The sequence below is a fragment of the Mirounga angustirostris genome, unplaced genomic scaffold (genome assembly GCF_029215605.1).
Source record: "Mirounga angustirostris isolate CCGP_5_RB_7025 unplaced genomic scaffold, mMirAng1.0.hap1 SCAF_6, whole genome shotgun sequence".
In the NCBI taxonomy this organism is placed as follows: Eukaryota; Metazoa; Chordata; class Mammalia; order Carnivora; family Phocidae; genus Mirounga; species Mirounga angustirostris.
The window spans coordinates 49,815,831-49,837,465 of record NW_026991714.1 but is presented as its reverse complement, the minus strand read 5'-3'; the positions used below and the strand labels follow the sequence as shown (position 1 = coordinate 49,837,465).

Here is a 21,635-nt window from a genome sequence, read left to right as displayed (position 1 = left end):
TATTTTTGCAACATTTCTGTAAGGCTAGCATTATTTCAAATAATAAGTTACCATTTATTGAACAATAATATCCTTGAACCAGGTCCCACAGGTAAACAAAATCTCAAGTTTCTTTGCCTTTAGACTTAGCTAGAACTTCATCAAGTCTCTGTGGAAATTACAGTTATTACATGTTTCCACAGACTGTAACTTGTTGATGATGCCATCAGGAATTCTGGAATATGCTCTCTATGTGAGATGACTGGACTAAATATGAAGAGTACTTAAGGCTAAGACCAAAACAGGTCAGAAACAGGGAGAGGAGCCTCATGATTTAGTGTTATCTCTGAGCTGGTTTAACCCACTGGAGACCAACCCCAGTGGTGTAGAAGCAATCTGGTTCAATTAGGAGGTGTCACAGTTTTCAGATGCTTGGGAAGGTTATTTCTGATCTCTCACTGCACATGGGACTCCACACAGGACACGATGAGAAGCGAGCTCCTTCCCTCAAAGACACTTTAAATTAGAAAAGACTTTCCCAGTTGGTATGCTATAGCCTACTGGCCGCTGCAAATGAATTGTGGATGTGCTGCGATGATCACCTCCAACCCCTGGGGTAACTGATGGGGTAAGCCACAGTCACTAACCCCATCACCTCCAACCATGAGACGACATGTAACGTACTCCAAGGAGACCCAAAAGGATCATCATTTTTAGAGATCAACTGCCGTGAAAACGCGTGTGAAACACTGATCTTGAAGCTTTCAAAGTGCCTTACGTCCTCAAACCCGCAACTGTCTAATCCCCAGGATCGCAGCATCCAGGACCAAGATTTGAGAAACTCTGATTATTCACTCAGACTCCTTTAACCTGTAACTTTGGCAACGTCAACTTTCAGCTCTGTTCCTGTGGTGGTCAGTGGAGGTGACTATGCCTTGCATTTAGAGTCTGTCTTAAAGTAGCTCAAACTCTTCCAAGCGGGTCTAGAACAACAGTCATACCCCTCACCTTTAATCTCAAAACCCCTAGGAAAGAAGCCAAAATTGCTTTAAATGTCACAGTTTCGCAATCGGCCTCTCCCATGACCTTTAAGTAATGATAACAGCGTGCCTTCCAGTCTCACTGTGGAGTATATACAAGGTCCTGACGAAAGTGAAGCAAAGCACCTCTATAAGCCAGCACTGAAGCATCGTGACTCTGAGATTCTTCATCACCCACTTTTTCTTTCTGACTGTTAGAAATTCCCCCACATGGCTGAAGGGCATGGGGGCTACACACAGCACATCTACTTGGTAGAGTTTATTATCACGTGTGTACATAAAGCTCTGTCCTCCGGAGGAACCACAGAATACTCATGACAATCCAGTAACTACAAACAGAGCTACAGTAGAATGAAGAGCCCTTTGAGCCTTCATTTATTCATTTGCTCATTCATTCTTCTGTTCATTCACCTAGTTCTCTGTATCAGAGACGAACAGGCGCTAGGACCACAGGCCAGAAACAACAGGTGGACGAACTAATATGTTGCTCTGTGGGAAGTGTTGTAACAGAGATATAAACCAAGTGCTGCACAATTCACATGGAAGATAATTAACTCTCCCTGGGGCCTCAGGGTCACCTCCTGACTGAGGTGCCATGTGAGCTAGATCAGCCATTCTCAAACCTCTGGTCTCAGCAACCATTTTCCTTCTTAAAAATTACAGGAACTACAAGATTTTGTGGTTCTACGTGGGCTCTGTCTATCAGTGTTTACCATATTGAAGCCAGAACTGAGAAATGTTGTAAATAAGTATTAATTCATCAAAAAACAATAATAAGAAACCCATTACATGGTAACAAAAACCATGTCTTTTATGAAAAAAAATCAATATTTTTATGATAAAAGAAATACTGAGAGGAGTCACATCATCTTACATTTTTCGAAACTCTTTTAAATACCCAGCTAAATAAAGGGCAGTTGGATTCTTTCTCATCCCTGCTTCTGCATTAAATATACTGCAGAATGCTTTAGCTGAAGCATATGAAGAAAATCTTGCCTCACAGAGTAATGAATCTAGAAAAGGGAGGTGTCTTTTAATAGCTATTTCAGGGAATTGTGGATTTTTTTTTTTTTGATAGTACACCAAAGCTCAGTAAGTATTAACTTCCTAAAGGTGAATGGCAATGTGGAAACAGAAACCATACATGGAAGATTCTGTATGCTCCTTCATTAAAATCCATCATCCATGTTGAAATTTGAACGTACTTTTTTACTCACTCACAGTTTTAAAACGTCATGCACTGGTCGTTTCGAAAATAGTGGCTCATGGATTTCCACACATCTTCCAAATGTTGGCACAGTTCGTTATACAACTGCAAAAACTCTCATTCATGAATAGCATTACTGGTCTCATGAGTCAAGTCTATAAGTATTGAAAAGCTGTCAAGCTTGCTGTGGCATTCACAAGTTGTTATAATATTCCATGGTTTTTTTTCTCTTGAAAGCTTGTGTTTTATCGTTGGCTACAAATGTTGTCAGTTATTTTCCAAGCTCACTTTGTTCATTTTCAAGAAAATGTCGGCCAAATTCCCAAGTCTGAATAAATACAGTGCACTTGTTCTGTCAAGCAAAAATTGTGGTATACAACAGAAGCAGATAGTTGAGCTTGCAACTCAAACACTCACACGTCAGCTTCTAGCAGAAGTTGTGTGTGTGCTTCCCATTCTGTCAGTTAGAATATTAAGAGAACATGTGCTCCAGGGCCAAAATGTAGAAAATTAGTAATTGTGATTGCTTCATCTAGGATGTCCCCAAGTAACACTGGATTTGTGGGACGACCTTTGAGTGTGGTGAAAAGCCAAACGGCCACCAGTATGGTTTGGCAGCACTGCATGAATTCCTGCTAAGACACCTGCAGCTTTTCCCACACTGCTTTTGCATCAGTGCAAATAACAACTCAGTGAAAAGACAAATAAGATCTTAATATTACGAAAACAGTTTTCGCTTCAAAGAGCCTGTGGAAGGGGTCTCATCATCCATGGAAAGGTTTGTGGGACGCTTTAAGAACCCCTGAGCTAAACGCCAAGGCTCCCCAGGAGTCAGCTCCTCCTTTTCTTGGGTATGAAACGAAGCTCAGTGTCTTTTCTCGAAATACACATTCCACGCCGAACAAGCAAGACTGTACTAGAAGCTGAGGATACTGAGATGATTAAGGAACTGTCTGCCTTTGGGGCGCCAGGTGGCTCAGTCAGTTAAGTGTCCAACTCTTCGTTTTGGCTCAGGTCATGATCTCAGTGTTGTGGGATCGAGCCCTACATTGGGCTCCTCACTCTGCAGGGAGCCTGCTTGGGGTTCTCTCTCTCCTTCTCCCTCTGACCCTCCCCTAGCTTGCATGCGTGTGCACATGCACGTGTGCTCTCTCTTTCTCTGAGGAATTTATGCTTTCATGGGATAGGCGATTGGTAAAGAAAATAATTTAAGATTTACAGAGTATTACTAGGGAAGTATGCATGGAGTGCCAGGAAAACAGAGAAGGCAAAGAACCCTCAGAAGAGGAGGTTGTACCTAAGATGTATATGGAAGAACAAAAGGAATTGTTTGGGGGGGGGCGGATAAAAAAGAGAATAATAGGTCAGCCTTCGTGATATATGAAGCGGAAGGGACTGATGTGACTCAGAAATTTCCTCCTCACTCTTCCTCTCTCCATGCAGCTCCAGAATGGGCCGATTCGTTGAAGCTGAGCAGTTACTGCATCCCTCTTGGCACAGAGATTGAGCCAGGGATGGGCAGGCCTAAGTCAACTCATGCCAACGAATTGCAAGGAGTGGCCTGAAGGGGGCTGCTGGGAGAGAGCAGCCCTCTTCCTCTTGTGCAAGCTCTCAGAAGCAATCCTTACTCGTCCTCTGGACATACTCCATCTGAATGTGGCGCCTGCAATTGCTACTGCTACTTTACGACCCGTCTAATGACGCAGACCACACACAGAGGAGGCCAAAGCCAAGAACTAAGGAGACACAAAGCCGGAGCCCTGATAACAGTAAGCATGATTACCGCTTTCACCGACCTGAGCCAACAAATCCCCTTTATCATTGACTTCAGTTCAAGTTAAGTTTTCTCTTACTTATAATGGAAAAATTCCAAACTAACATGAGGTCAATCTGACACAGTAGCAGACAGGTAGGAACCAAATCGTGGAGTACCTTTCATGTCTTGCTAAGAATCATGTGCATTCTCCAGCAGGTCCTGGGAGTCAATATAGTATTATAAGTTGGAAAATAATAAAGCTTCTGAAGGTGCCACCAGCTGATATGGAGAGGTCTCTTTGTCTTTATGCTCCGGCCACACTGGCTTTCTTCCAGTTTTACAAGGTAGCTTCCTACTTTTGCATTACCCAAGAAAAGGAGGAGACAACTTCAAGGAAGACCAGTGGTGGCAATGTAACAGTGGGATCATTAAGATGAGGACAGAAGAGCGTTCCCTGGATTTCACATGGTCCCTGGTGCAATGAAGCAGTCAGCAAGTGAAACACCATTCTGAACAGGAAGAGACTGATCAGGTGCTCGCTAAGAGGGTATGCTACAATGTGGGCAAGTTTTTTTAAGGTAGGAGAGACATGACTATAAACTGAAGGGAGAGATCTAGGAAAAGGAATGGGCAAGACAAAGGAAAGATCTAGAAGAGAGGAGTGATCAATGCAGTGAGGCCCCAGAAGAGGCAGAATTCTTTGTTCTGTGAATATGGAACTGTCTTTTTAAATTCTCACTGCCTCCTGAGAGCCTAGTATCATGACCAATACCTAGCAGCTGCTGAAAAAATATTGGCAGTTGGAAGTGAGAAGTTAAGAATGAATGTGGATATGTCTACAAGTTTGAGAGTTGGGGGTGCAGAGAAATTATGCCTGATAATCAGCTCCAATTTTTAGATAAAGTGTAAGGCAAGGTCTTATGCTACATGAAGAAATACAGAAATTAGATTGGGAGCTTAACTATCTACTAAAGATTTGAAATAGTTACTTAGGGCAATGAGAAGACAGGTTGCTCAAGGACAATAAAAAAATGATAAGCAATGTTTAGGGCCAAACGGAGATTAGAGCCCAGATATTTATGGTACCACCAATCCAGACAAACAGGAGAATTTACATACAAACCTTGGCATTCAGTCTGGGGGTCAAAGTAAAGCATGTGGATATGGGGCAACTGATCCAAATTTGGACATATACTAGTAGATGCTGTATACAACAACAAGAAGCAATGAAATTGAGGATTCTAATAAAAAGGTACTAAAGGAAAAGGAAGAGTTGCCAGAAGGATTCTAATAGATATGAGGAAAATAAAAGGATCAATGAAGGGGCACCTGGGTGGCTCAATCGCTGAAGTGTCTGCTTTCGGCTCAGGTCATGATCCCAGGGTCCTGGGATTGAGCCCCGCGTCGGGCTCCCTGCTCAGCAGAGAGTCTGCTTCTCCTTCTCCCTCTGCCCCTCCCCCCTGCTCATGCTCGCGCTCTCTTTCTCTCTCTCTCAATCTCAAATAAATAAATAAAATCTTTTTTAAAAAGGGATCAATGAAATGGTGAATTTCAAGAGTCATACATCAGTCAGAGTGTAAGGAAGAGCAGGAAAGAGCTGTAAAGAACAATCTGTGGTATGAGCAGACCAGTTTCAGAGCTGGAGGACTTTCAGGGATGCGGGGTTGTGACCACAGTTACCAGTGAATGAAATGGGGTTTTGAAGGTCAATGAAGTGCTGGGAAGCAAGGAATTTATAAAGTAAGAAATGGGATATACAGTCTACATCAGAGGTTGGTAAATGGTGACAGGTAGGCTACTTGCCTATTTGTAAAAATGAATTTTCATTGGAACAACCACACCCATTCATTTTTGTATTGTCTATATAAATATATAGTTAGGTAGCTGCAACAGAGACCATATGTCCAGAAAAGCCTAAAATATTTGCTATATTGGCCTTTAAGAATAGGTTTTTTGACCAATATCTACATAGTTCAAGAACTGTGCTTGGGTGAAGGCAGGAGATGAGACAGAAAAAAACAGAGGACCGGTACCAAGAATAAGGAGAAGGAGGGGCAGAAGGTGACAAAATTGAAGATGTGTAGTTCCAAAAAGGAGGTGTCTTCTGGAAGGAGAGTAGAACTGTATGGGTCTAGAAGGATGGTTCTTAACTTTTTTGAAGTTCCTGTGACAGAGACTGCTCTTTTTCCCAAAAATCTATCCTTTCTTTAAAGATTTATTTGTTTATTTGAGAGAGAGAGAGAAAGAGGAAGCAAGAGAAAGCATATGAACAGGGAGGGGGGAGAGAGAATCCTCAAGCAAACTCCCCGCTGAGCACGGAGCCTGATGAAGAGCTTCATCCCAGGACTCTGAGATCATGACCTGAGCCGAAACCAAGGGTCAAGACATGACTGAGCCACCCAGACTCTCCAAATCCTCTCTTTCTTTCTGCCTAGAATTTAGGTGGAGCACATGGCCACCCAGCTAAGACTGAAGTTCCCAGCATCATTTGCCTGGACTTAGGGCATGTGACAAAGTTCTCTCCAAGGCCATGAGAGTAGATGAGATATGTGCAATATTTATCTCACTGGCTTAAATAAAAAGAATATCTTCACCCTGTACTTCTGCCCTTCTCTTTCCTGTAAGTAGAAACACATGCTGGTCAACCTGCTGGACCAGGCAGGAGAGAATGAAAACCTGGGGGGAGGGGGGCGTGGCAGAGCAGCAAGACAGAAGGACCCTGGTTTCTGAAGAAGTGCATGGAATGGAGCTGCCCTTCCAAACTGAACCCCTCTTCTTGGAACTGTTGTCTGAGAGAGAATAAATTTCAGTTCCTTAAGTTATTTGTAAAGGTCTCATTGTTCCAGAAGATTAACCTTTTTCCTACTTACAGTATCCCTTTAAAAATTCGATTAATCTATGAACTCTCTTTCCAGGAAATTGCACTTACACACAAATTTTATACTTAATGGACTTGGGAGCCCATTCATGATGCTGAGGCTAAGAACACTTGGTATTGAAGCATCAGCGAAGAAAAGAGGGAATAGCCACCCCTCTTCTGTGCTTAGAGAACATTATGAGAAAGTGTTCAGAGGACACTTCTCAATAAAGTAGCCCACTTTTTGCCACTGCACCCTTTCAGACTATATTCTGATTATTACTAGACTGAAAAGAGCCATCCAGAGGACACTGGGAAACATAGGAAAGGGGACATGGGAAAAAGAATCAAGGCACAGGATGAGATTATAATGGGGAAAAATTAGTGAATTTTAATTTCCAAAATTTAGGGGGAAAGTTAGATATACAGGGAGAACAGGACAATCTGCAGTCATCAGTCAAGGTCACTAGATATGCCCAGACTTGCACTGCACATCTCCAGATGATGCTACATGTATACAAGTTTTATTGGGAATGCTGCCTCCCGGAGCTATGTGGTGTGGCATAGTCACTGAAAGTATCCCCTCATTATTTAGAGTTACAAAAGCCACCAAGAAACTGGCAACAGTGAAAAAAGTCTCACTGGGCATTTCTATGGTTTATATTCTTAGTTTCATGCTCCCTTAACTGAAGGCTGTCAACTTTTGACAAAGGTCCCAAAGATGGCACTTAAATATTTTTATACTGCATTTCTGCTCACCCATTTTGGTTTTTACACCTTCTACTTCCTGTTCCCTTCTGATGGAGCTCATAACTTCTCCTAAAAACTGAGAACTCTCATGGTTACCAGATTAAATCCCACCATCCTTTAATCTCAACTTAGAATATCTTCTCTGGAAAGAATTTCCTATTACTCTATCTTATTTAGTAGTTCATTATTGACTAACAAAGTAACTAATTAGTTCTTAACTCAGTCACTACATTTACCACACTGTGTAGGACAGTGGTTATGGCTACAGGCTTTGTATGGGTCTAGAAGGATGGTTCTTAACTTGGAACATTGTAGATCATTTCAATGCTATATAAACTACTCTACAGAAAACAAAGAAAGAAAACTGAAAAATTACTTTATAAAGTAAATGTAAAATTGGTAACAAATCCTGCCAAAGATTACACACATAGAGAAAGAAAATCTGAGGCTAACTTTACTTAGGAATATGGATGTAAAATATCCTTAATAAAATATTAGCAAAGAGAATCCAGCAACACATTAAAGGAATAATTCACTATATACCAAGTGAGGGTTGTTTCAGGAATGCAAGGATAGTTCAATATTAGAAAATCTACTTATATAATTTATCCTTTTAATAAATCTGAGGAGAAAAATCACATGATTATAGATACTAAAAAATTTTAATATTTTAAGAAATTCATTCTTGATGGGTGCCTGGGTGGCTCAATCGGTTAAGTGTTGGCCTCTTGGTTTCAGCTCAGGTCATGATCTAGGGGTCAGGAGACTGAGCCCCATGTTGGGCTCCATGCTTGGCACAAAGTCTGCTTGAGATTTTTTCCGCTTCCCTATCCCTGCCCTTTTGCTCCTCCCTGTTGGTATGTGTGCGCGTGCTCTCTCTCTCTCAAATAAATAAATAAATAAATAAATAAATAAATAAATAAATATTTTAAAAAGTCATTCTAGATAAAGAAACACTCAATTTTTCCTTTTTTGTTTTTTAAGATTTTATTTCTTTATTTGACAAAGAGATAGAGCCAGAGAGTACAAGCCGGGTGAATGGCAGAGGGAGAAGGAGAAGCAGGTTCCCCACTGAGCAGGGATCCCAATGTGGGACTCGATTCCCAGCTCCCGGGATCATGACCTGAGCCAAAGGCAGACAGCCCAACCTGACTCAGCCACCCAGGCGCCCCTCAATTCTTCCTTAACATGGTAATGTTTATCAATCTGAACACAAAGCAATTATCATAATGGCAAGACAGTAGTGTTGCTACCATTAAAGTCAGGAAAAGACAAGAAATCACATTATCACATTTTTATCTGACATTGTACTGTAGTTACTACCAGTGTAATTAAACAGGAAAATAAAATCAAAGAAATAAAAATTTGAAGGGACAATATAAATGATCAATATTTGCCTAGGATATGTCTGCATAACTAAAATATCCAAGAGAACCAACTGAAACACAGTTATAACTGAAGAATTCAGTAAGGTAGTAGCAGCTGAAAATTAACACATGAATACCAAGATCTTTGATATACACAAACTATAATTATTTAGGACATATATACATACATATAAAAATATATATGCTATATATGTGCATATAAAATACTCCTTTTACAAAAGGACAGAAAGACAAAATACCTAGAAGTAAATCCAGCAAGAAATGTACAAAAACTTTATGAGGAAAAAGAAGAACCTTTAAAACTGTGCTGAAGGGCAGACCAGAAACCTAAACAAACACAAACACACCAAGTTCTTAAGTAGAAAAACTCAACATCAAAAGGATTTAATTCTCCCTAAGTTAATTAAAAATTTTAACAAGATTTTAAACAAAAATACCTAGGTTTTGTTATTGTTTCTTTTTCGGTTTTTTGTTTGTTTTTTTAAGAACTGGACAAGCTTCTTTGAAAGTCTGTATGAAAAAAAATGGCTAGGAGAACTCTGAAAAGGAACAGTAGCAGATGGTGACTAGTCCTACCAAACATTTAAGCATACTACAACATAAAGCAGAGCTTCAATAATTAAAGCAATGTGGATAGGCACAAGAATATATATATATATATATATATATATATATATATATATATATATGGCACTAGAACAGAAGTTCTGATAGACCTAAATGTATTAAAAAATTCAGTATGTGATAAAGATGACACCTCTAATCAAAGGGGAAATCACAAACTATTGAATAAATGGCACTGGGACATCTGAGTAACCATCTGGAGAGCTAAAGTTGATACTTCCTACAGTACATCTGGATAAGGTTATATCTCACAGAATATGTCAGAATGTTCAAAATATATCAAATATTTAAATGCAAAGAATGAAACCATTAGACTATAAGAAGAGAGAATGATGAATCCTTTCATAATCTTAAAGTGAGAAAGAACTGTCCAACTGGGACTTAAGGTATGGAAGCCAAAAATAAATACTAACTTCCAGAAAGTTCCAAAGCTTTTGGAAAACCAACCAACTACACAAAAACATGGGCAAAATCAAGGGACATATAGTAATCTGGGGGGAAAATTTATTTGTAACTCCTATTACAGTCAAAGGGATAATCTCCTTAGTATTTAAAGTGCTTCTGAAAATATGAAATAACAATGAGATATCACTTCACACTTAGAAAACTGACAAATAAGAGAACACCGAATAAAGACAAGTGTTGGTGGGGATACTGGGGTATAGTAACCTTCAAATACTACTGATGAGCATGCAGACTAGTACAGCCATTCTGAGCACAATTTGACAGTATTAGTCAAAATAAATATAGATAATCTTTATGAAGCAGCAGTTCTACTCCTGCTTATATATCCCAGAGAAATTTTAACAACAGTCCCCAAGGAAATATGCACAAAGATGATAATTGCAGCATTATTTATAGTGATGAGGAGCTGGAGGTGACCTGGTATCCATCACTGAAAAGACTGGTAAATGTGGTGGACACCGATCATGGAGCACTCTGCAGCAATCAGAACCAATGGGCTACACCTGTACTATCCAATAAACCTTTCTGCAACAATGATGGAAATGTTAGACATACGGACTATTCAATATGGCAGCCACCAGCCACATGAGGTTACTTAAATGCAAATTAGTTAAATTTTTTTTAAAAGTAAAAAATTCAGCTCTTCATTTGCACTAGCTACATTTCAAGTGCTGAAGAGTCACATGGGGCTAGGGCCTACCATACTGCATAAGGCAGAAGTAGAACATTATCATTATTACAGAAAGCTCAGTTGGACAGTGTTGGGCTTTATTTGTACCTAGTAACATGAGTAGGTCTTAAAAATATAGTGCTGACTGAAAAGAGGAAGAATCAGTATGCTGTATTGTATCACCATTTAGTTAAGTTAAAAATACATGAACACAAAACTATTCACGTTTTGCAAGAATACATACCCCCTAAAAAAGATAAACATTAGGGAAATTAGAGTGCTTGCCTATGGGTAAGGGTAGGTGGGAACTGGGAGTAGCGGTAAAGAGAAACAAACAGCCAAATACATGAACCATTGGAAGGAGGAGGGTTTTCATAGGCCTATGATAAAATGTATTGTGAATTGAGGAGTATGATTAACTCAAACCTATGCATTGAAATTACATAAACAAAACAAAAAGAGAGCACACAAAAATCCATATGCTAATATATATGGCACTTTTATTCATAATTGCCAAAAACTGGAAGAAAATCAAATGTTTTTCAACAGGTGAATGGATAAACTGTGGTATATTCATACAATGGAATATTATTCAGCAATAAAAATGAATGAGCTATCAAGCCAAAAAAAAAAAAAAGAAAGAAAGAGATATGGATGAATCTTAAAGGCATAATGCTAGGTGAAAAGAGGCGAAGTCTGAAAAGGGTACATACTGTATGATGCTAATTATATAACATTCTAAAAAAAGGCAAAACTGTGGCCATGGTAAAGATCTATGGTTGCCAGAGTTTGGATGTAATGAGGGGAAGGGTAAATGGGGGGGGGGGCAAGGGATTTTGTAGGGCAGTAAAACTATTCTGCATGATGCTATAATTGTAGATATTTGACACTATGCATTTCATTTGTTAAAAACCACAGAACTTTTGAAAACAAAGAGCCAATCTTAATGTGTGCAAATTACAAGAAAAATCATTTAGGAGGCTGGGTGATCCTAGGATGGAATGCAGAATGAGACAAAATACTAACTGTATCAAAGATGTATGAAACAACCTCACTGTGGGGGGAGGGGGGTGCTGACCTAAGTAACTCTGGTTGGTCTTTTAAGATGCTGTATGCTTTTAAGATGCTGTATGTAAGAACTGTACTCTAATTGATCAAGTTTTTCCCCACTGGGATATGGGTAAGCAATTCTGAAACTGTTATAGATGTATAGTGGAATTAAACAATTAAATAAGTGTATGGAAGATAGTGAGAACCAGATTTCTCACTGCTGGATGGGGTGAACAAAGGGAGGAGGCCAGAATGATCCATGGATTAGATAATGAATTAGATCACGATAATTAGATAATGGATTAGAGCCAGATACATCAGCATGAACTCATGCTTAGCTTAATAAGATACAGATGGCTACTTCTAGAAATATTTATAGATATGGATGTACATATGAGTTCGTATACACACATATGTATTTCCTTGCTCTGTCAGCTGAGAGACCCTAGAAGCAACAACACCCCAGTATAAATAAATATACACAGTGCCTAGATTTGGGTTTCTAATACCATTCTCCAATGAAAAGAATCATGGCTAATTGGAGAAAGAGCTGATTCTAGAACTCTGGGGGCACGGTGGGTAGGCAATATACAAAATGAGCTGGAGCAGGAAGTGACAGAAAGTAACAAAATGTGCAAAAACCAAAACCAAAACAAACACCCACATTGATGAGGGTATGTCAAAGGGACACAGAAGCCAACTGAAAGAGCTCCCCATTAGCCAAAGCTGGAACCATTTCAGCAATAAAATCAATAAAGTAGTATTGGATTATAACCCGAAGTATAAAATAAGTATTTGTGAGTCCATATGATATAAATAAATGATTAAATAAATACATTAATAAGAGATAAAGAGACAACTGTCTCATGTACAATGATTCAAAATAATTTATGTGGATATTCCACTCTCTAAATAGTGGACTGTAACTCCCTGTCTTCTTAGTATAGACTATACATAGTGACTTCCTTCAAAGAGTACAGCATGGAAAGGGAAAAAGAGAGTAACTTACGGTGGAAAATCTGACAAATTCTACTTCAGCCAGTGATCAGGATCAACAGCAACAATGCTAAGTCATATTGACCAAATGTGCCCTTGACATGTGATGAAAATGCATTCCTCCCCCAAACTCATAGCCCCAATCTCATCATGAGGAAAACAAACAAATTCCAGTTGAGGGACATCCTGCAAAATACCTGACCAATACTTCTCATAAACTGTTGAGATCATCAAAAACAAGTCCGAAAAACTACCATAGCCAAGAGGAGTCTAAGGAGACTACAAGTCTACAAGTCTAAGGAGACTTGATGACTCAAGGTAACGTCTAAGGAAATCTAAATAAAGGATGGACTTTAGTTAATAGTAATATATCAATATTGGTTCTTTAATTGTAATAAATGTATCATACCAACATAAGATGTTAGTAACAGGAGAAAATGGGTGTAGGGTATGAGAACGCTGTACTATCTTTGCAATTTTTCTGTAAATCTAAAACTGTTATAAAAAGACCAAATTTATTTTAAAAAAGAAAAGGAAGAAAAACAAAAATGAAATACAGCCAGAATGTCAGAAGCCCCTCTTCCTTCCCTCCCCCTTCCATTATCTTCCCTTTCCACCAGAGGTAACACCCATTCTTTATTTTGTGTTGTTTCTTTGCTTTTCATAAAAAATTTACATCTTTACATATCCTCAAACAATGTGTTGTTATTTTGAATTTTATATAAATGAAGCTGTGCTGTATGTATTTTTCAGCTAGCTGTTTGTCTTCACTTAACATTACCATTGTGAGATGTATCCATGTTGGTATATGTGGCTGTAACTCATTGATTCTCATGGCTGGATAACATTCCAGGGGATGACTGTAACATCTCCTATACTTCCAGCTTCCTGTTAATGGACATTGGGTTGTTTCCAAGTTTTGCTATGACTAACACTGCTACTACACATGCATTGTAAAAATTAGTAAAGGGAAGCCTTACCAAAGTGAAGCAGGGAGGCTAGAAGGGGGTACCCTACCACTCAATGTCAATCACAGGGAGAATTGTCAGTTACAAACCCCAACAGAAGAATCATCCCTAGGAAAGAATGATCAATTACAGGACCCAGGAAAAGATGCACACTGAATCTTCTACAAGAAGTCAACTAGCCCTGCAACTCAGCTGATGACAAATTATCATCACCCTAAATTCTTGCTTTTTTCCAATGGCCTTTGATTCAAAACAACCTCTCCCAACATCTTCCTTCTTCTCTATAAAATAACATCCCCCTCCTTCGTTTGCTAGACTTGCCTATGGTTTTGCCAGAGTTTGTACGTCTTCAACTGCAATTCTCTGCCCTCCCCAAATAAACCCATTTTTGCTGGTAAAATACCTTTTAATTTTAAGGTTAACAATATGCATATAAAAATTTCTATGTACTAAATCCCTAAAAGGGGAATCACTGGGTTGTGAGGCATGCATGTTGTCACCTTTACTGTGTAATACCAAACTGCTTTATAAAAGTTGTCTCACATCAATCTGGATTACCATCGACATCAATTTAATTTGTACAAATTGTGTTGGAAACCCAGGAATCGATAGAGGCACTTCATTTTGTTTTCTCAAAGTTTTAAATTATATGTGATTAAAAAATAAAATAATAACTATTACACATTTATAATAAAAATATGATGATAGATGCCAAGTTGTGGTACATTAGAAATTACCATAGGCTTTAACTTGTCCTGAGAGATTAACTCGCTCAAAATAGAGCTTGTTCTGCCATCTGTGTGCATATATTTGAACTTGGTGTAAAAGTGGAGAATATAGACTCAGCATGTTCCTGCTGAAAGGATGCCAAGTTCTGTTCCCATAAACTGGCCTTAATCTGAGAAACTACTAGCCTTTTGGGTTTAATGACATTCCTAAAATACCATATATATTTATATATATAGATATATATATATATATACACACACACATATATATACACACACATATATATACACACATATATATGTATATATACATTTTTTCCATAAAACAAGACCTCAATCCTTGCTCCACAAAGAAAAATAAAGAAATTAAGCTTGTATTTTATTTTTCCTTCAAAAACTTCAATGACTTGAATTCAAACCTATCACTATATTTAGAAGAGCATTTGAAGTGTTGTAAAATTCATCACTCTTGCATTCAAAATGACTTTGATGTGAAAATCTACATTTCTGTAGACAAACAGTAAATAATAAACCTCTCAATACTATAAATTAGTGCATTCTGCTACTATGAGTCGTGTAAGCATAGAAGACCCTACTTTAAGATTGCTGCCATTCATCCTCTGTGTCTTGGATGGGCTGCCACTCTATGCAAATCTGTTTACTGTTAACCTAAGCAGCTCACCATAGCAGAGAGTAAAAGGAAGGAAAAGAAACAAATTTTAAGGTTTCTTCTCAAATGGGGAGATGGAGAGACGTGTGAAAAAAATTAGGGCTGTTTCGTATTAGGCAAAAGCTCACCTTTTGTAGAAAGGTAGAAAATTATGCCCAGTATTAATTACACCAGAAGCCAATTAAAAAATTCAGAAAATGCTGTTCAAGCAGCTCCACTGGGCTCTGACAGTGGATTCCAAGCACAAGGCCACTTAATACAAAAGGCAGTGTGGCCTTGGACAAGGAGCTAAAACCACAGCATCTTCTGGATGGCTCCATTTAACAGCAGAGCCTTCTTCTGGGATTCCCACTTTGCATTTCTGTGGGGTCTTTCTAAGAAGAGTCCTGGACATGTATCCCACATTGGTCACCATGACTGTGGGTGCCATAACACACCAAGCAACACGGCTATCCACACCTGGATGCTATAAATAAGAATTCCCCAATTCTGCTTAGGTAAGAACACCTATTCAGGCAAATATTTCTTGATGAAGTTCACTCTCTTCTGCATTAAAGCCTTGTGTGAGAAATCACTCAATGGGTAAGGATATCCAAAAGGCATTTACATAGAAATCATAAAGGATTTTTCTGTACAAACTAGGTTAGTGTACTTTCCCTATTCTAACCATTGCCAGGGCTTCTTTCATCCAACCATGAAAAAGAATGGATTTTAAACAATTTTAAGGCATAAAATAGTAATGAAGAGAAAGGTTTAAATGTTACATTGACTTGAGTTCGAGTGATGGATCCATCAATTATTAGCTATGGGATCCTGAGTAAATTATTTAACCTCTCTGATCCTACTTTTCTCCACTGCTGGAATAAGTGGAAAGTCAGGAAGGAGTTGACCCTAGATGGGTCTTCAAAGCCTGTTCTTTTAACCACCACACTGGACTGCTCCAGAGTGTTTAAACACCACCTTGCATGTGGGAACTCACTACATCTCTGCAGGCTGATTGATTTATCTTCAGGGGCACCTTCTTCAATCAAAAGCCATGATAGCTAAAACTAAACACCCCAGCTCAAGAGAAACAGCTTCCTTCACTGAGTTTTACACATGCACAAGCTCCAGAGTTGGGTCTGAAACAGAGAGCATCCCTTTCAAATAGTAGTGAATCTGATAAATCTGTTCTGTTCACAGCCCAGGAAACCACACTTCAATGCAGAAGCTACATTTCAGGTTAACCAATTGTCTCAAAATCAAATATGCCTCTAAAGCAAGAATGTCTACTATTTTGAAAGCTGAGATACAAAGTTTTAGTTGAGATATGAAATTTTCATTGGCAAATTAGGAAACCTTTTATATTCTCCTGAGAGGGGAATAAAGCCTTTTAATAAAGGAAAATCCCAAAGTGAAACATTGCTAAGAGAGTCTGTTCAAAATAGGGTGGGGAGGACATTGAGGAAGCAGGGCCTATGCACTTCTGTTTCAATTCTCCAGAACAGCCATAAACTTTTGATCTCATCAATTACCACTTGTCAATTGCAACTCCACCACCTCCTGGAACACATCTTCTACTTTGGACTGAAATCCAATGTAACACCTGTTAGCAAAATAGCCAATCCTGTAGTCTCCAGTTTAACTCTGTCAGCACCAACAGTAATTCTTTCAGAACAAGTTCTCTAACCTTGTGGGTTTTGCTTTTATAAGCCTGTACCCTCTGCTTGCAATTTGAGATTATTTTCTTTTTCCATGGACTCTGTGCCTCCTGGATTACAATCCCTAAGAGCCTCCCCTCCCAAAAAAAAACACCTTTGATTGCTTTTATAGCCTCTTCTTTTTGGTCCCCAGATCTACGAATTTAAATATCTTAAATTAGACATTGCCATTATTTTGGGATATTGTAGTGTTTTGCAACACTTCTGAAAGCAGGTTTAGATTATCCAGTTTAGAGTTGTCAGAGAAATACCATAAAGAAAAGGGAAGTATGACAATCTCGAGATGGCAGGCCTTGACTGAAAACATTCAAATTCAAAACATTTCAAAATTGCATGTAGCCAAACAAAGCACAACTGAAAGTCTCATATGGCTGGCCCTTGCACACAATTTGCAAACTCACTTAAGAGGGCAGAAGATACCACCACTCCCTCCACCACCCCGCAGGATTATCCTACAAGCAAACCTGCCAGGACTGATGGCTGAGGTCTGGGAGTCAGGCTTCATGGCTTTCTCTGTCAAGTCACCCCTCCACTGCCTGGCTTCTAAGTAGAGAACCATGCTCCACTCTGCAGAGCCAGGCACCGTACTGACCACTCTTCTACCACGAGGCCAATCTCTGTACTGCACCATATGCACGGCACACCATCACATATTCACTCTCACCACCACCGACTGCTTATCTTTGTTCCGTAACTTCAAATGGCTTCACCTTACCTAGGCCACACCAAAGCGAATCCATCTTTAATTCCGTTCATTTGTGTTTTGATTTTTTTAAATCCACACAAAGAGCACAGGAGTGGGATAAACTTCTCTGCCTTGGGAGGAGAGGGAAGGCTTCATAGATGCGTGATAGGTGTGCAGAGTTTAGGAGGAAGAATAGATGGCTGCCAAGTGGAGAAGGGGAAAAGAGCATTCTAGGTGGAGGGAACAGCATGTGCAATGTCTTGAAAGAATCCTGAAAGGCTATGGCAGGCTTGCAGGGATATGAGGCTAGAAAAGTTGGCTGTAGTCAGAAGGGTAAGACCCCTGTTTGCCTCACTGAAGTTAGGGAACTTGATCCTGAAGACAAAAGGAAACCATAGGACCTGATTTGGGTTAAGGGCCCTAGTCAAGCCCATGTCATCTATGGAGTCTACTCTTGCTATGCAATTTGTTTCTTCCTTCCTCAGCATTCCTACACCCCTTACCATCCATACCACACACTCAAGCATTATTACTTACAACTCCTCCAAGTATTTCAGTCTGTGTTTCCACTGACTAGAGAGAACCCGAGGGCAGGGGCCTTTAATTTTTAAATTAAGTTTTAAAATTTACTTGCTGAGCAAGTAAATGATCAATGACTTCCCACGACTGGTGGATTCATATTCCTCCCAGGGATGGCTTCAGCAAACTAAGTTCCAGAGATAAGGGTAGGGAAAGCTCTAAACCAAAGTCACTACAGCCCTTACTACTGGCCACAAGTGACAGAATCCACGATCACAAAACTTAACTTGGAGAGCAACTATACACTTGAGTCTACCCTCCATGAACTTGGACTGTCCCTTTCTGCCTAGTTCCGCTTCCCCACCCAAGCTGATAGTGACTCCTATTCCCCCTGGGAATACTGGGTCTGAACACGCCCCCATTGACTGGGGGAGAGGGGGGGTGCCAAGGACACAATCAATGCATTTAGGAAATGCATCTGGCCCTGAAGTGAGAGTGTGTCTGTTCCTGTATGTAAATGCCAAGTTGCAGGAGGTTACCATAGCAACTCCAGCAGGGTGCTGCAGTGGGCAGCTTTGCACAGAGGTGCAGAAACCCCATTCTTTAACATCTGGTCTTTTGCTGTGCACATTGGATCCTAGCAGGCACATCATGGCTTCAGGCCCCAGCTTTGGGATGCTGCAAAAAGGGAAGTGGGATTTTGAAGACCTGCTAGTCTCATTTCCCTTTTTCTCATGCACCACACACAGCCCTCCTTGTGCACAGTAAACACAACGTGTAGAGCCCCAAACAGGCTCTTTAGAAGCATGTAATTCCCTATACTCCTTCTTGTATATTATGACGAACAGACTGTACTTGCACATCAGCATGACTTCCATGCAAAATTTGCATCCACTGAATAACCCAGCAATTGTACATTTTAATGAGCCACATATCCACAGTGTCCCCATTCCCAGCCAGCCCCCAGTTTTATTATGTCATTGGTATGTTTTTAATGCAAAAATAAGTAATGCCATCAAGTGTGTAGGCTGGACTTAACAGAGTCAACTAAGCCGCACTCCAGGAATTGCAAACCAACTTTTCAAAGGACCAGGCAAATTTTGAAATCGCTTTTCCATAGGGATCGGAGAGTAGGGGTTTACTCACCCACTTCTTAATGTTTGCAATGTGAAGAGATCTCTTGTGAATAAAGAGCACCAGGGAGGTGTTATAGGACATTCCACATGTGGCTCAACCCTATGTATGGCCATCAGGAAGCCATGTTCCTACAAAGTGAACTCCAGTTGGTAGGACATTAAGTAGATGAAACACTCGCCTCCTGGACAGTTCCATTATTTGTCAGTTTTTGGATCTAGAGAGTAACTATGAATTGGATTATCTTTGAATTCTCTCATGGGCAAAATAAGGATGATGTACAGCATCACTAAAGAAATGGATTGCACAGTGGGCACGCACAGCAGGGAGAGAGAGACATCTGCACAGGGAAAAGTGAGGGAAATTTTGGTTAACGAAGTCACATGAACCTGTCCTGCTTTGCAAGAGGCTGGAGCAGGAGGACCACAGTATCTTTGCAGCCTGGCAGTGAGAAAAGAGAGTTGGATTAGAAGGTTCCAGGATCTGAAGGAGTTTTGTGGCCTAAGAAAATGAGTAGAGGGGTACTGAGAGAGAAATGTAAACAAACAAAAGGAACAGAACAGGAGCCTCTTAGCCAGGGAGACCATTCTGTGTGCAGGAATGCCTTTGCCTACCTAAGGTAGCACTGGGAACAAAGAAGATACCAACAGGAACAGACTACAGTTGGATGCTTTCTTTATCCAAGTCATCTTGATGTGACCTGAGCATGTGGAGGTGGCTGGTTGAGGACATTGTTGCATGTAAGTGTGAAGGTAGGATGGACACCAAGAGGAGAGAAAACTTGAGTGTTGTGACTAAGTGCCAGTCACCTGCTGAGAGATACAGAGCCCTCTCCGAGAGTGAGGGCTAGAGATCCAGCCAGTGCAATGTGGCCAGCACATGCCTGCCCCGGGAGGGCGGGATACCTGTTTCCAACTGCCCCAGGAAATGCTGTGGGAGTGGGTGTCCAGGGGGTGTGAAGCAAAGAACGGGGCATGTGGCCAGGGAGTGGGGAGAAGGGCTTATGAGAGTTGAGCTGGTCGCAGACAAGCGTTCTGTCAGTGTGCTCCTGAAGGAAAGCGGAGAGGTCAAGGCCGGGAAAGCTTTCAGAGGGGCTCCTGCAACCTGCTCCTGTGCGGCAGGGCGGCTGGGAGGTCGAGGGCCCCGCATCCATGTCGGATGTGGGAAGAAGTCGGGGGCACCGAAGGGCCGGCCGGCAGGTGGGTGTGGAGGGCGGGCTGGGCGTGGGGCGGATCCTGGGCGACAGGAGTGGGGGAAGGGAGGTCGGCGGCGAGTGGGTGTGTGGAGCGAGCCGGGGTGGGGGCGTGGGGGCGCCGGGCCGCCTCGACCTCCCCCGGGACTCACCCAGCACGAAGTAGGGCAGCTCCGTGTTTTCCAGGTCGTCCACCACGACCATTTCTCCCGGGAAGTCGTTGCGCACCGAGAAGAGGAGCTTGGGCTCGGAGGCCGAGGGGCTGTGCATGATGCTCAGGTCGTTCTCGCGCAGGAAGGGCAGCGCCGACACCGTGATGCTCTTGAGCTTGCACTCAAGCTCCTTGGATGGGTCCACGTCGCCGGCGGCCGTGGCCAGCACCGCCGCCGGCCCCCAGCAGCAGGCGAGCAGGACGCAGAGCCCGGCTAAAGCCATCTTGAGCCCCGGCCGCCTTCCTCCGGCGCCGCGAAGGTGGGGGAGGCGGCGAGCGGGCGGGAGCGAGCGAGCGCGGGAGGCGGGGGAGGCTGCGGAGGGACGTGGAGCCGGGAGAGCCCCGCTCCGAGGAGCCAGACGCCGCGCGCAGTGCGCGGGGCTTGCGCGCAGCTTCCCGGAGCGCCCGCGTTCTTTGTTCCTCGCAGCTGCTTCGCTGGGGAAAGGAAGGGGGGAAGGAGGAGAGAAGGGAAGGAAGGACGTCGGAGGAGAGAGGAAGGGAGCTGAGGATTCTAGGGAATCAGGTCAGCCCCCAGCAGGCTGCCGGTGCTGCCGCCTTTCTCCTCCTTCGCCTCCCCCGGCACGAGCACGCTCTTGGCTAGGAACTACCTGCACAGCATTTTTTAAAAATCGGTCTTTGCAATGCAAAATATTCCCTCTCATATCATCATCCAGATGGCTTGGGAAGGGCACACAGGCGCACACACCTTAAAAGGCGCTTCCTGAGAGCAGGTGGGGGGGGTCTCTCTAGATGCAAATGAGCCCCTCATTCTTTTGTAGCTTAGGTGGTCCCATTCTTGTCTTTTTTACCCACTAGTTTTGCATACGTGTGTTGGAGAAACGAGTGCTGAGAAAAATGGATGTATATATTTTTACTCAGCACTAACTTTGCAGAAATATTTAGAGGAAGTATTTGGCTTGTAGATATAGGTGGCTCAAGAGGTATATGTGAACAGCAAAACAAAGCCAGTGCACGGTGTACAGTGAAGCAAGAGATCAGAAGTTTTATTGGCAACTTGTTTCTGCTCTTTGTTTCATTTCTGTTAC

At 41.4% G+C, this 21,635-nt stretch overlaps 1 protein-coding gene across 2 annotated transcripts in view; it reads right to left on the bottom strand.

Moving 5' to 3' along the window:
* Positions 1-20,813, bottom strand: part of ASTN1 (astrotactin 1) — a 292,194-nt gene extending 271,381 nt beyond the window's left edge. For both annotated transcript variants that reach the window (XM_064593527.1, XM_064593528.1), the window contains exon 1: positions 20,531-20,813. In XM_064593527.1, coding sequence (XP_064449597.1) covers positions 20,531-20,813 — 283 coding nt within the window. The remainder of the gene's footprint in view (positions 1-20,530) is intronic.
* Positions 20,814-21,635: the final 822 nt, after the last annotated feature.